At 49.2% G+C, this 14,307-nt stretch overlaps 1 protein-coding gene across 5 annotated transcripts in view; it reads right to left on the reverse strand.

The window, feature by feature from the left end:
- Window positions 1-14,307, reverse strand: part of Shark (SH2 ankyrin repeat kinase) — a 433,095-nt gene that overhangs the window by 401,844 nt on the left and 16,944 nt on the right. For all 5 annotated transcript variants that reach the window (XM_069314561.1, XM_069314558.1, XM_069314563.1 and 2 more), the window contains exon 2: window positions 1,928-2,022. In XM_069314561.1, the coding sequence (XP_069170662.1) occupies window positions 1,928-2,021 (94 nt within the window). In that variant the 5' untranslated portion in view covers window position 2,022. The remainder of the gene's footprint in view (window positions 1-1,927; window positions 2,023-14,307) is intronic.

The raw sequence follows: 14,307 nt of genomic DNA on the forward strand, positions 1-14,307 counted from the left end.
CTCCCCAAGCCCCGACCCCACAAGACAAGGACGGAGCAGCCGGAAAAGCTGGAGGAAGGGGGGCCCACTGGTCAGACCCTGAAGCTTCGGCCGGGAGACAAGACTCGAATGCCTCTGCCGCCCCCCCGGAAGGGGCAACCCCCGAAGCTGCCCGAGTCTCGAGATCAAGTAACCCCTGCTCCGACCCCGAAACCCTCAGACGCTTTGGGGCCGGAAGCAGGGGCGGGGGACCAGAACGAACAGAAGGGGAAGGACGAGGAGGTGCGGACTGAACCAGGATCGAAGCGACCCCCACCCCCAAGTCCGGGTCTCGAAAAGCAAAGCGGGGCAGCCCCGGGGCATCCGGGGAAGCAACCAACCGAGCGCGTTGCAACAGACGAAACCTAGACTGCAACGCACGTGCCGCCAGTACCCGAATAGAATCATCAGAGGATTGGGTAAATTGAGTCACAAGCAAGCAGCAACACTCACAGGACTCAGGGTCGAAAGTATCACCGACCCAACAGGCAGCGTGGCAGAGGCAAAAACGGTGAGGGTCACCCTGAGACAAGGTGACCGAGCAACCCTCAAACTCGCACACAGCGAGTGGGGACTCCGGGGTCACATCCATCGGACCCACGCGCCCCCTAGGGGATTCCCAGGGTCCTGAGCGTTTACTTTAAGAGGACTCGCGCTCAGGTAGTCCCAGGCAGGGTGCTGCAAACCGGCGCCCAAAACTACCAAGCAAACTTCTAAAGCTGAACCCCAGGGACGTGTACACTCACGGGGACCTAGCAGGGGGCGCCACCGAGGAGAACAGTGGAAATGCAAAAACAAACTGAATAAAATGACAGAACCCCCCACCAGGCAAAAAGAAAAAGAAAAAGAAAACCCCGCAAGAGGACAGCGAACCCCAAGGAACAGAGCCGGCCGCGATGTCGGGAAATACAAGCTGAGCAGCACCCTGCGCCCCTACCAGTGCAAACTGCCTCTTACCTGCTGGTAACAAGGGAGAACAGAACACCCAAGAGCCCAACAGGCGGCCGAAAAATCGAAAGGTAAAACGGACCAGCAGAGGCAGACCCCGAGGAGCCTGTGGAAGGTGGCCCCAATCCCCAAGGGCAGTACTTACAGGGCACCTAGGGAAGGCAGCCCTAGGCGCATGCAGCCCGAGTACTGAAGATAACTCCTGGCTCTCGCACCCACAAAACTAACACCACACGCAAAGCACAGTGCAGTAGCGACACCGGAGCCAGAGCACACGACCACCGCCTATAGCATCAGCCTCAAGAACTGAGGTGTGGGTAGCCGGCGCGGGGGGTCTGGGGCTCCCCCTTCCCCCTCCCGGGGAGGGGGGAGCTGCGCAGACAGCGGCGCGGCAGTGTGTGACGTCACACTAGTTTGCTTGTTTTCGGTTGGGGAGTTCTATCCACTAGTTCGGTTTTAGGTAGCAATTTTAACCAGAATAGGGGTTTGTTTTGGGGCGCTTACCTTTCTGGGTGCCTGTTCCGGTCGATGGCAGACATAGAATGCTTCCAACTACACGGGGGCTTCTATAGGCCATTGCTCCCCTTGCCTCTCTGAGGGGGCCCGGTTCTGGCCGTGGTCCCCGGTAGGCCCTAGAACTCCATACACATGACTGATGCCAAAGTCTGACATTAGCATATCAGCCTGGGATAGCTCCGGGGAGCCGACGGGGCTCCCCCCAGAAATGCATTCACATTCAGGTGTGTGTTTATGTGCAGGAAAGTGTGTGTGTGATTACCTGTGTGTGGTTACATAGATACAACCTTGCTCTTATTGTATTATCTTCTTTATATAAATTCCTGTCATTGTTCTTAAATTTCCTGTGAGTTTGGAGATGTCACTCTACAGTATGGACATTTATTATATCAAATTACTAATACTGTAAACAGTTCTTGCTGTGAGTGCCACCATTCTTACATACCTTTTAATAATATGTCCTTTGCTTCATCACCAGTGATTTTCCCAAAAAAACACCTGTCTTCATCCAACTCGGAACGAGAGGCACTGGAAGCCATTCTGTAAGGTCAAGCAACACTTATGCATTAAACATAATATGGCAAAACTTTTAAGATGAAATTAATGGTTTTGTATAAACTTTATTCTCTACATTGTGGATAAAATGTTTGTTGATCTTCTTAACTTCCAATACAAAAAGTATGAACACAATTACATTCTGCAAAACTTATTACTGTACTGGTTTATCTACGTTATCAGGAATCCCAAAACATTTTAGCAATTACATAAGCATGTAGAATACAATATAGTACAAAATACTGTAAAGTTTCAAAGTTTTAGTGTGCTATCTTCAACTGTTGAAAATACTGTAACCCCGCGATTATCCGGGATTCGAACATCCGAAAAACGCCCTTATACGGCCAAAATCGTGAACGGATAAAGTTATCACAATATCCGGCCAAAATAGCCACAGGGACCGGATTAAAGCAGGTTTTCTGCAGAAATTACACTATCCGGTCAGTCCCCCGGATAATCGTGCCTTTGTCCGTATATGAAAACATGAGGCGGGCCATACGGTATTAATCCCGTCTGCCCGAGACTCGAGGCGCATGGTGTAGGTGGGGGTGGGGTGGGTGGGTGGTGTTGGGAGGGTGGGAGGGGTGCGTCAGGAGGGACTACCTGGGTACAGGAATTACCATTAATTTTAGAACAATTAATCATAGCCAAAAACAAATAAAATAACTACTAGTAATTATGTAATAACAAATAAATAAGTTTCCTAAAAGCATTGTGCACAGGCTGAAGTTTCCTTCAAAAATATTGTGAATTTTTTTCCTCCTGGCGGCCTACGTAACGCTATGGCTGCCCCAAGTGGACCCGTCCAACACTGGTCAACCCATGTGCGTCCGTCCCTCGTGTTATACACAGTGCTGCGCCATTAGTGAAATATTTTTTTAAATAACTTTTTTATTTTCATAGTAACTTTGAACATTTTTGGCCAAGACTATGTCTGGTAGCAGCATCAATCATTCTGGAGGTGTTAAGAGGAAGAAAGTTGTCCTAACAATAAAAGACAAGTCACAGTTATACACCTCAACCAGTGCGGCCTCACAGTGTTGCGCCATTAGTGAAATATTTTTTTAAATTACTTTCTTAATTTTCATAGTAATTTTGAACATTTTTGGCCAAGAATATGTCTGGTAGCAGCATCAATCGTTCTGGAAGTGTTAAGAGGAAGAAGATTGTCCTAGCAATTAAAGACAAGTTACGTGTTGTTCAAACAGTGAGGCGTCACAGGCAGCCAAGCGCCTTCAACAAGTGAGGCATTATAGGCAAACCAAGCGCTTTCAACAAGTGACGCGCCACAGGCAAGCCAAGCGCTTTCAACAAGTGAGGCGCAAGCAAGCGCCTTTAACAAGTGAGGCGTCACAGGCAAGCCAAGCGCCTTCAACAAGTGAGGGCATGCAAGCGCTTCAACAAGTGAGGTGCAAGCAAGCACCTTCAACAAGTGAGGCCTCACAGGCAACCCAAATGCCCTCAACCAGTGAGGCTTCAGCAGCTGGCAGTCAAAACTAACTTAGCTTAATGAACTGTACAGTAATTTTAAGTGTTAATTTTAGTGTTGTGTTAGTATAGGTTACGTAAATTGTTAAGAATTTTTAACTTCAAGATGTGTGGCATCAATCAAGAAGACGAACACCAACAAGGTAAGTTGAGGTTCCTAGTTGAATATTTAATAATTGTATGTGGCAAGGCAATTCAAATTATGTTGTTTGTAGTATAAAAATAGTTGAAAATGGTCACTTTTGGACTCGAAGGTGAAAAAGTACCATTATCCGAAAAATGTGATAATCCGGCTGGGGGTCCTTCCCATATAGTCCGGATGATCGAGTGGAGACAGTATACTGAGCAAATAAGGATGAAATAAGTTGGAAGAGTTACAATCACAGCTAAACCCAGACCTGATTCTGGCACCCTCAGATGTTTCGGAGCAAACCAGGGGTGAAGACCAGACAATGGGTGCAACACACCAGTAGGAAAATTAATAGTAGGAGCAAACATAAGACAAGCTGGAATTCTCCTTCTCCTCTAAAACCAAATCCTGAAACCCCATAGGAGCCAAATCTGGAGCACCCAGATGAGCATGAGAGTGGGGAAAATGAGCCTGCAAAGCAGCAGCTGCCTGGAAAAAGCCTCCTGTCTCCAGGCAGACTCTGATGATACAGATTCAAAAAGCTCAAAGGTCACAGGAATCAGGGTTGAAGGTGTCATCGATCCAGCAGGCAGCATAGTGGAGACAAAATGATTGTCAGCAAGTAGCAAAGGTGACAAGCATCCTTCAAACTCACATGCAGTAAGAGTTTGAGTCCATTTTGAGCTACACCACAGTTCAGCAGGAAAGTTGCCAGGTTGCTGAAGGTAAATAACTAAGCAGGACACTCAGGCACTAGGAATGCTTGCTGGAAGAATACGCACCAAATGCAGCCTAAAAGATAAACTTGGTCATGAACGTCATCTGCAGCGTGCTATAGAAACAAGGGCAATGAATCAACCCGTCCTCTTAAAAATAGCGTCACTTTTCGCTCGTATGCGCGTATGGCCAAAAAGCCAGCGTTGAATGTAATGAAACGCCATTTTCTGGGCGAGTCCCAGAGGCTCCCTGGAGCTATCCAGGCTGAATGGATGTGTATAACTTTCTGGCATCAAAGTGCTAGGAATTCTTGCCTACCGGGAACCATGAGCCGGAACCTGGACCCCTCAGAAAGGCACGAGGAGCAATGGCTTATAGAAACCCCCCCCTGTGGTTGGGATCATCCTATGTCTGCCATTAACCAGGATAGGCACTCAGAAAGGTAGGCACCCCAAAACAAACCCCTATTCTGGTGAAAATTGCTACCGAAAGCCGAACGAGTGGACAGAACTCCCCAAACAAAATTATCTCACTAGCATGACGTCATCACATCGCCACACCACCATCTGCGCAATCCCCCCCCCCCTCCCTGGGAGGGGGATGAGGGAGCCTCAGACCCTCTGAGCCAGCAGTCCTTAGGTTGGATGTCAAAATACGCGAAAAACACCACCGACCGGAGGGAGGGAGGGATGCCGGGGAGCCTCTGGGGACAATACCAGGGGAACTATAGACCCACGAGGCAGAACCTCCACCAGGCAAACAAAAACAAAATAAAAGAAAAACCCCGCAAAAGTACACCGTCCCCAGAGGCAACAGGAACTGGTCGCCGCTTAGGTAGCAGGTCGCGCAACACCTTGACGCCCTAACCAGCACTCCCTACCCAGCGCCAAACAAGGGTCCCAAGCCCCAGCTGGCCCCAAGGGCGAGGTAAATGCCGAGCAGCAAGGCCCTCTACAGGAATGGTTCCCGAACGCCCCAGAGAAGATAACCCTGTCACACAGGGGCAGTACTCACAAGGCGCTTAGGGAAGGAAGCCCCTAGACGCATGCAGCCTCGGCACTGATGAAGTACTCCTGGCCACTGCACACCACACAAAAACAGTAGAGAACGCCACACGAGGCAAACACCACCCAGGAATTTGAGGCCAGAGAAGCATCTATCCCGGTTGACACTAGCTTGCGAACTGAAGGCAGCCGGTGTGGTGAGTTCCGAGGCCCCCCTCCTCCTCCTGGGGAGGGCTGCGCGGACAACCGGCGCGGCAGTAAATTGATTGTTTGATTGTTTTCCTTGGGATTGTAGGGAGTTTTCTATCTCTGTTCGGTTTTTTGTTGTAGTTTCTTACCATGTGGGGTTTGTTTTGTTACGCCTACCTTTCTGGGTGCCTAACCCCGGTCGATGGCAGATAAGGAAAACCCACAACTATATGGGGTTTTCCAGGGCCATTGCTCCTTGAAACCTCTCTGAAGAGGCCAGGTTCTGGCGCTGGTCCCTGGTAGGTCTGAACTCCATAGCTAATGTCCTGGTCTAACATAACATACATTAACCCAATAAGCTCCAGGGAGCCATAGGGGCTCCCCACAGAAAACTCCTGTTGCTTGGTCATGCTGATGAAGTGACTGAGGAAGAAATGAATTTTGAAGGATTTTCAAATGATATTTATCAAGAACTGCGTGCCACTGGTGAGGTGAGTTGACGCTGAACGGTGTGGAGGAGTGGTTAGATATTGATGCGGTCGATCCACCCATTGGTCATTGAACAGATGATGAGATTATGCAAAATGTTACTGGCACTGTTGACGACGACGGAAAGGAAGATGAGGATGAGAATGATAGCAGTTTGCAATCTGCTACGTGTACTGACGCATTGTTTTATGTTGAAAAACTCCTTGATATTGTTTCACAAAATAACAATCCAGAGCTACCAGGCTTTTATCAACACCTAAGGATGATGAAAGATATTTGTCTCAAGGACATGACAAAAAGAAGGAAACAAACAAAAATGAATCAATATTTTTCATGAACTAGCAGAAAAATCAACCAGCACATCCGTACCCAGCACCAGAACAGCCGTACCCAGCACCAGCACATCCGTACCCAGCACCAGCACAGCCGTACCCAGCACCAGCACATCCGTACCCAGCACCAGAACAGCCGTATCCAGCACCAGCACAGCCGTACCCAGCACCAGCACAGCCGTACCCAGCACCAGCACAGCCGTACCCAGCACCAGCACAGCCGTACCCAGCACCAGCACATCCGTACCCAGCACCAGAGCAGCCGTATCCAGCACCAGCACAGCCGTACCCAGCACCAGCATAGCCGTACCCAGCACCACCACAGCCGTACCCAGCACCAGCACAGCCGTACCCAGCACCACCACAGCCGTACCCAGCACCAGCACAGTCGTATCCAGTACCAGCACAGCCGTATCCAGCACCAGCACAGCCGTACCCAGCACCAGAATAGCTGTACCCAGCACCAGAACAGCCGTACCCAGCACCAGCACAGCCGTACCCAGCACCAGCACAGCCGTACCCAGCACCAGCACATCCGTACCCAGCACCAGAACAGCCGTATCCAGCACCAGCACAGCCGTACCCAGCACCAGCACAGTCGTATCCAGCACCAGCACAGCCGTACCCAGCACCAGCACATCCGTACCCAGCACCAGAATAGCTGTACCCAGCACCAGAACAGCCGTACCCAGCACCAGCACATCCGTACCCAGCACCAGCACAGCCGTACCCAGCACCAGCACATCCGTACCCAGCACCAGAACAGCCGTATCCAGCACCAGCACAGCCGTACCCAGCACCAGCACAGCCGTACCCAGCACCAGCACAGCCGTACCCAGCACCAGCACAGCCGTACCCAGCACCAGCACAGCCGTACCCAGCACCAGCACAGCCGTACCTAGCACCAGCACAGCCGTACCCAGCACCAGAACATCCATACCCAGCACCAGCACAGCCGTACCCAGCACCAGCACAGCCGTACCCAGCACCAGCACAGCCGTACCCAGCACCAGAACAGCCGTACCCAGCACCAGAACAGCTGTACCCAGCACCAGCACATCCGTACCCAGCACCAGCACAGCCGTACCCAGCACCAGCACAGCCGTACCCAACACCAGCACAGCCGTACCCAACACCAGCACAGCCGTACCCAGCACCAGCACAGCCGTACCCAGCACCAGCACAGCCGTACCCAGCACCAGCACAGCCGTACCCAGCACCAGCACAGCCGTACCCAGCACCAGCACAGCCGTACCCAGCACCAGCACAGCCGTACCCAACACCAGCACAGCCGTACCCAACACCAGCACAGCCGTACCCAGCACCAGCACAGCCGTACCCAGCACCAGCACAGCCGTACCCAGCACCAGCACAGCCGTACCCAGCACCAGCACAGCCGTACCCAGCACCAGCACAGCCGTACCCAGCACCAGCACAGCCGTACCCAGCACCAGCACAGAAGAAGCTGAAGCCAACACAGCAGCAGCGAGCACCAGCAAAGCTGATGCAAACATCTAAAAACATTGTGTGTGAAGTGAACAATTAGAACAAGTATTAAATTTAAGTGTGTACATAGTGTTAAGATTAAAGTTCCAGTAATTTTAGTGTACAATAATTTTCATAAACTGTATTGTAGTACTCAACATACAGCAGAACTACTTTTAACCCTCAAACCGCGCATATCATATATAAATGATATCAGTGACAAAACTGAAACCGCGCACATCATTTATATATGATTTCATGTCTAGCGCTATAATTTAAACGCCCCGCCTGGGATAGGGGCAGCTATAGTACAGCCACGACCGATAGTTGCCAGATGCCACCTAGAAAAAAAAATCCAGGCCAACATTCTTGGGTGTTACAGCGTCAGTATTGAGCAAGCCACCAAGGCTGGCGCACGCAGCACGAGCTCACAGCACCGCTGTTCAGCTTGTGACCACAGCATCGCCTACAAATACCATAATATAAATGATACTGCTATTATTTAGCAGTGATAGTATTACTGAAGCCCCCTGACTGTGATAAAACTGACCAGGATTCTGATAATAGCAGGATTGTGGTGATATTTAGCGCTGTGCTCCATGGAAGGAGGTGTAAGGCTGTGGGAGGGAGGGTTGTGGCGTCGTTTTCTGACTGTGTGTGGCCACCATTTATTGACTGCACTCACCATACCAGCTTAGTGGTTCGATATGGTGAACACAAATGTAGATACTTATATAATATAATAATAATAATAATAATAATTTTTATTTAGGCAAAGGTACATACATAAAGAGATTTTACAAAGTTTGTTGGCTTTATAGATAGAGCTAGTACATACAATGCCTAAAGCCACTATTACGCAAAGCGTTTCGGGCAGGAAAAAACACTACTGACTAAAGCTTAAAACTAATGGGTAAAAAGAAAAAAATGCGTTGAGTACAAATAAAAATAGAGGTAAAAGAGGGGGGAACATTGTTGAAAAAACAGCACAAATACAATTACAAATTATTACAGAAAATTACATTAAAACAGCGTTGATTTGAAAAACAAAACAAAAAAACAAAAAATACATGGGTTGACAATAGAGGGGTAAGGTAGGTTACAGGGAATTTATTAGGTATAGCTTCGTTTTTAACTTAAATTGGTTGAGAGAGGTACTGTCTTTAACATGGTTGGGAAGGTCATTCCACATTCTGGGCCCCTTGATTTGTAGAGCATTTCTGGTTTGATTAAGTCGTACTCTAGGAATATCAAAACTGTATTTATTTCTGGTGTGGTGCTCATGGGTTCTGTTACAACCTTCTATGAAGCTTTTGAGATCAGGATTGGCATTACAGTTTAGCGTTTTATATATGTATAATACACATGAGAGAATGTGCAGAGAGAATATATAACGTGTGTATAGTGTGAGATAACAGCGAGAGGAGTAGGTTGGGAGCCGCCATTTTGGTGAGGGAGGAGCGTCGTCTGCACGACTTGGCATGTTGTTTACTGATGGCCATTATGATCTTTGGGCACCATACCAGCTTATTTGTACAGGTATGGTGAATAAAACAGGTAGATACTTATATATAATGTGTGTATATAGCGTAATAACACCACAAACAATATTGTTGGAGGACAAATATTAGTGCGTCTGGCCTTGAGGGCGGCCGCCGATCAGCTGACTGTGTGAGTAGCTACATCTTTCTGCCTTTACTCACCATACAAGCTTAGATGTACAGTTATGGTGAACAAAACATGTAAATACGTATATATAACGTCTGTGTATAGTGAATAAATACGGAGAGAGTATTGTGGGAGGTGAATGAGGGTGAGTGAGGTGGTGTTGAGGGAGGGAGTGGCAGTGAGTGGCTCGCTGGTGTTTGGCGATCACTCCTCATTGCTTTTTGACTCACAAGACCAACTTAGTAGTTCGTTATGGTGTACAAAACATGCAAATACTTATATATAACCTGTGTATATAGTGTAACAACAGCAAAACTATTTGTTTATTGTTTTATGAACATAATAATTGAATCACTAATATGCACACCATAATTTTGAGTACAGCGATGGTTCACACATTTTATTATATAAATATACCACAATTCACTGTATGGAATAATATTACTGCAAAAAACTAAGAAAAAATCAATCAGAGACATTGAAATAATTAGGTAATAATATAATTGTGGCAACTGCCGTCTGACAGCTCGGGCGGAGTAGACCTCGTCTGGCGAAGGCTCTGCCAACGCCCCTTTTTTGCCACACTTCCCTACCCTATTGTGGCTAAAATACGCTACCTACGATTTTTTTGTTATTTTTTCCATGATCAGGGAACAAAAATGAACACTTCTATAAGACGAAAGAATTTTTTGGATTTTTTTTTTTGTTGCGCCTGTGGGTGTGAATTCCATTTGGGCCCCTAGCAGTTTGAGGGTTAATCAACACAGTGCTTACGGCATAATGCACTGCAGTCCATATTTACTGTAGAGCGTTCACAACTTCACGAAACTTCAAGATGGACATAACTCCAACAATAAGGTAAATAAATGAATTACAGTATTTTTTAGTAGAGTAGTAATATATAGGTACAGTATGTAATATGATAATGTTTTTTTATTGTGTACAAGAAAAAAAAGGACACTGACGCAAACGCCTCCTGAAGGTCACCTCTTGCAACAAATCCAACGCTCCAATGCACTGGGGTTGGTCCCATATAGTACGTTGAATCGCGGTTGTACTGTACCACAGAGGAAAAAAAACTTGCAGACCCGAACCCCCCAAAAAGGAACGAGGGAAGAAAGGGAATGCTAACAACGAAAACGCGTCCACGACCCCAGAGGCCAAGAAGCACAGAGAACAGCAAAAAAAATGCAACCGAACAACAAAGGAAGCACCCCCCTGGCCCAACCAACCAAGCAGCAACCCAAGGACCAAAGCGAGGAGAAGAAAAGAGACCACCCAGGCCAACGACCAGGATGGCACCAGAACGCAAGAGCAGGTTGGAGGTGAAACAACGCCTAAGACAGCAAGTGGAAGCTGGAGCGGCTTCGCCAGCACCACCCAATACGAGATGACACTACATGGTCCCTGACAACGGAACAACCCCAAAGGAAAGACAAGCCAACCCTATCGGAGACCGAAGGACCCTTCGTAGTGATAAGAAAACCGGAAGGACCGCCAGGAAAACCACACACCGCCCCCGAGACGAAACACGCAGGTGGGAGACCAGCAACAAACCTACCAGTGCCGACACAAGCAACGAAAAACGAGAGACAAAAACCCCAGACACAAAAACTCGAGGGGAAGAACGAACCAGCCCTGTACAGAGCAGGACCGATCCCCAAAAAGAGGCGGAGCCGCGGGAAGACCCACCGGACTGGAACCGAGGAAAGCAGCAGGTCTTGCCAAGGCAGGCAAAAATCAAAAGGAATAGCCGCCAGGGAAACCGGGAACCCAACCCCAGCGAGCCGAAAAGAACCTACTTGGACGAGCAGAAACACCCTGTCCGGGAGGAACCTACCCCCCCCCCAGGACCCCTGAAGGTACAATGCCAAACACCAAGGAGCCAGGGCCCAGGCAGAGGCCAACAAGGAAAATGAAAGCGAAAAACGCAAAGTGAAAAACAGCGACCCCACAACCCATAAGAGCACCATAACCAGGTTCAGCAGGGAAGAATGACGCACGCGTCCCTGAGGCACCCACGAAAACAACTACGCCGGACATGAACCGCAGGAAAGCAAACACACACGTTCCAGAAAAAGAACAAAGAAAAACCGAAGCCAGGACCGGAACCCAGCTACCTGTTCCAAGAAAAGGAACCGGTAAGGCATGAGCAGTGGACCGAAAGTCCACAACCCCCCACAGACAGTGCAATACCGAAGCCTGCAGGAAATTACAAAGAAAAAGTGTAGGAACTCAGTACCAAAACGGAACACCGGGGTAGTCCAAAAGCAGGGAACCAAACATGGACAGAGGCCCACCCAAGTACCCAACAGGATAGTCAAAAAGCACAGACCCAGATATACAGACAAGTGTAGCATAGGAGGAGGAAAACAGGAAATAGGCTAGGAAAACCCCGAATACGGACCAAGGAGCGGCCGGGTATGCAATGCAAACGACCAACCACAAAATGTGTAGTGGAGGGAGCACATACCCGAGGGGCATCATGGATCTTAGGGTGCAGCCTGGCACCGAAGACAGGCAAGGAATGAGTGTCCAGATAGAGAAATGATCCAGGTGCCGACAAACGAAACCAAAAGCACCGAAATGCGGGGCAGAGCCCCACAGAACAACAAAGAATAAGATACACGGACAAAGGAGAGACACTGAAGACACACGCAAGGTGACCAAACAACCCACAACACCTAACACCCCTGTTAGGAGCCATCGACGAAACCCCACCAAGCAGGGAAGTGACAGAGTAAACAAGGATGGAGCAGTGACCAAGGGTGGCACATGCACAAGGGGACACAGGAGGAAGCTGAGTACCCAAATGAGCGACAGACATGAAAAAGAACCTGATCAATGTCAGAGAAGATAGGAAGTGGAAAGCGCTAGAAGGCGACGTGATGGAGGCAGACTTCATCCATAGTAACAAACGGAGATAAGACAGAGCCCGAGGCTCCGGAAACGGCACAACCGTTGACTGACAGGAGAGAGGAAGGGCCAAAGAGCCAGAGCTCAATCCCCGCAAGCACAACTAGGCAAGCACCTCACCAAAAGTCGAGAACCAGCACCTGGCTAACAGAAACGCCAGACAGAACAATCTCACCTGCAGAGCAGACACACGACCGTGCTACAACACAGTCGAGCCAAGTAACATACCTAAACCTAAGTTTAGATTAAGGAAAGACTTGGGTAAAAACCAGTTCGGTAACAGGGTTGTTGATATGTGGAACCAATTACCCAGTAATGTGGTGGAGGTGGGGCCCCTCGATTGTTCCATACGTGGGTTGGACATGAATATGAGTGGGAATGGGTGGGTATAAAGAGGAGCTGCCTCGTATGGGCCAAAGGCCTTCTGCAGTTACCTGTGTTATGTTCTTATGAACTTATGCCAGGAGCATCGCTAGTGGTGTGCCCGAACACCATGCATACTAGAGGCAGTAGGCAGTGTATGTACTGTTACCTGAATAAAAATTGGAAGTAAGGTGAAATATGTCCAGAGGCGCACGCCCAGCAGAAGATGAGGAGCAGTACAGATGGGGAGGTGGCTCCACACTAAGCCACCCCACACCCGGAAGCAGAGGAAAGAACAAAGTGACATGCCCATATATAAAATCCAGAACACCCTCAGCATATAGAGGGCTACGACCGGAGAGAGAAAATGAGCAAAAAGTCGTAGAAAACCGCGATAAACGACGCGGAACACATGAGTACACCGCCCAGAGACAAAATGATCACCCCCGGCCCCAGCGCACGAGGTACAAAACGCACCACCGGCTACCGGTCAGTGCGGCTCGTACACCAGGCAAACACACATATCGTACACACACATAACGTACAGACACATCGTACAAACACTAGGAAGGTGTACGTAACAAAGACGAGGAACGTCGAACTGGAAGTAGAGACGATGTGAAAACCAAACAAGGCGAAAGTGAAGCGAAAGAAGACAAAAGAGGACGGAAGGGACCCAACGAGGCCGAAAAAGGACCAGAGGGAAACCTCACCGGAAGTCAACGGACATACCAATAATATTGGAAGATACAAAGAGGTTTGCGAACCATCGAGAACCATGACAAGCAAGCACAAATGCACGGAGGTACAAATGGAGAAAAAGAAACCCCAGATCAAGGGACATGCAGGGACCCCGATATGAAGGGAACAGTATAGTGACGTAAGCGCGAAAAGGGTAAGGAAATGGGGGCAAAACACGCCCCCAGGAACGACGGGACCGACGAACCCGAAGGGACACGGAACTGAACCCAGGGAGGGGTATACCCGAAACCAACATGAACACAGAGGGGAGAGAAATAACCCCACTCTGAGGAACTGCCAGACCCTCACCGAGGGTACAAAGACCCAAGAGGGGCAACCAGGGCCAAGGCCCCCCCAGGCAACCCCTCCCTAACCCCTGTAAGCTCTACGGCAAGACCCGTGGCTGAGCCACACCCCCAAAGCCCCCAGCTTGACAAGGAAAAGCCAGGGCAGCCGTACAAACACTTAGGAAGGGAGCCCACTGGTCAGACCCATACAGCACGGCTGGAGGAACCGAATCGAATGCCGCCTCCGCCGCCACCCCGGAAGAAGAAAACCCCCCCCCCGAGACCGCCCAAGTCTCAACTCAACCAGACCCCGCTCAAACCTCGTAACCCACCTACGGTTCGGAGCCAAAAGGAAGGGAGGAAGTGTAATTACCTAAGTTTAATTACCTAAGTGTAGTTACAGGATGAGAGCTACGCTCGTGGTGTCCCGTCTTCCCAGCACTCTTTGTCATATAACGCTT

The sequence above is a fragment of the Procambarus clarkii genome, chromosome 79 (genome assembly GCF_040958095.1).
Source record: "Procambarus clarkii isolate CNS0578487 chromosome 79, FALCON_Pclarkii_2.0, whole genome shotgun sequence".
NCBI lineage: Eukaryota > Metazoa > Arthropoda > Malacostraca > Decapoda > Cambaridae > Procambarus > Procambarus clarkii.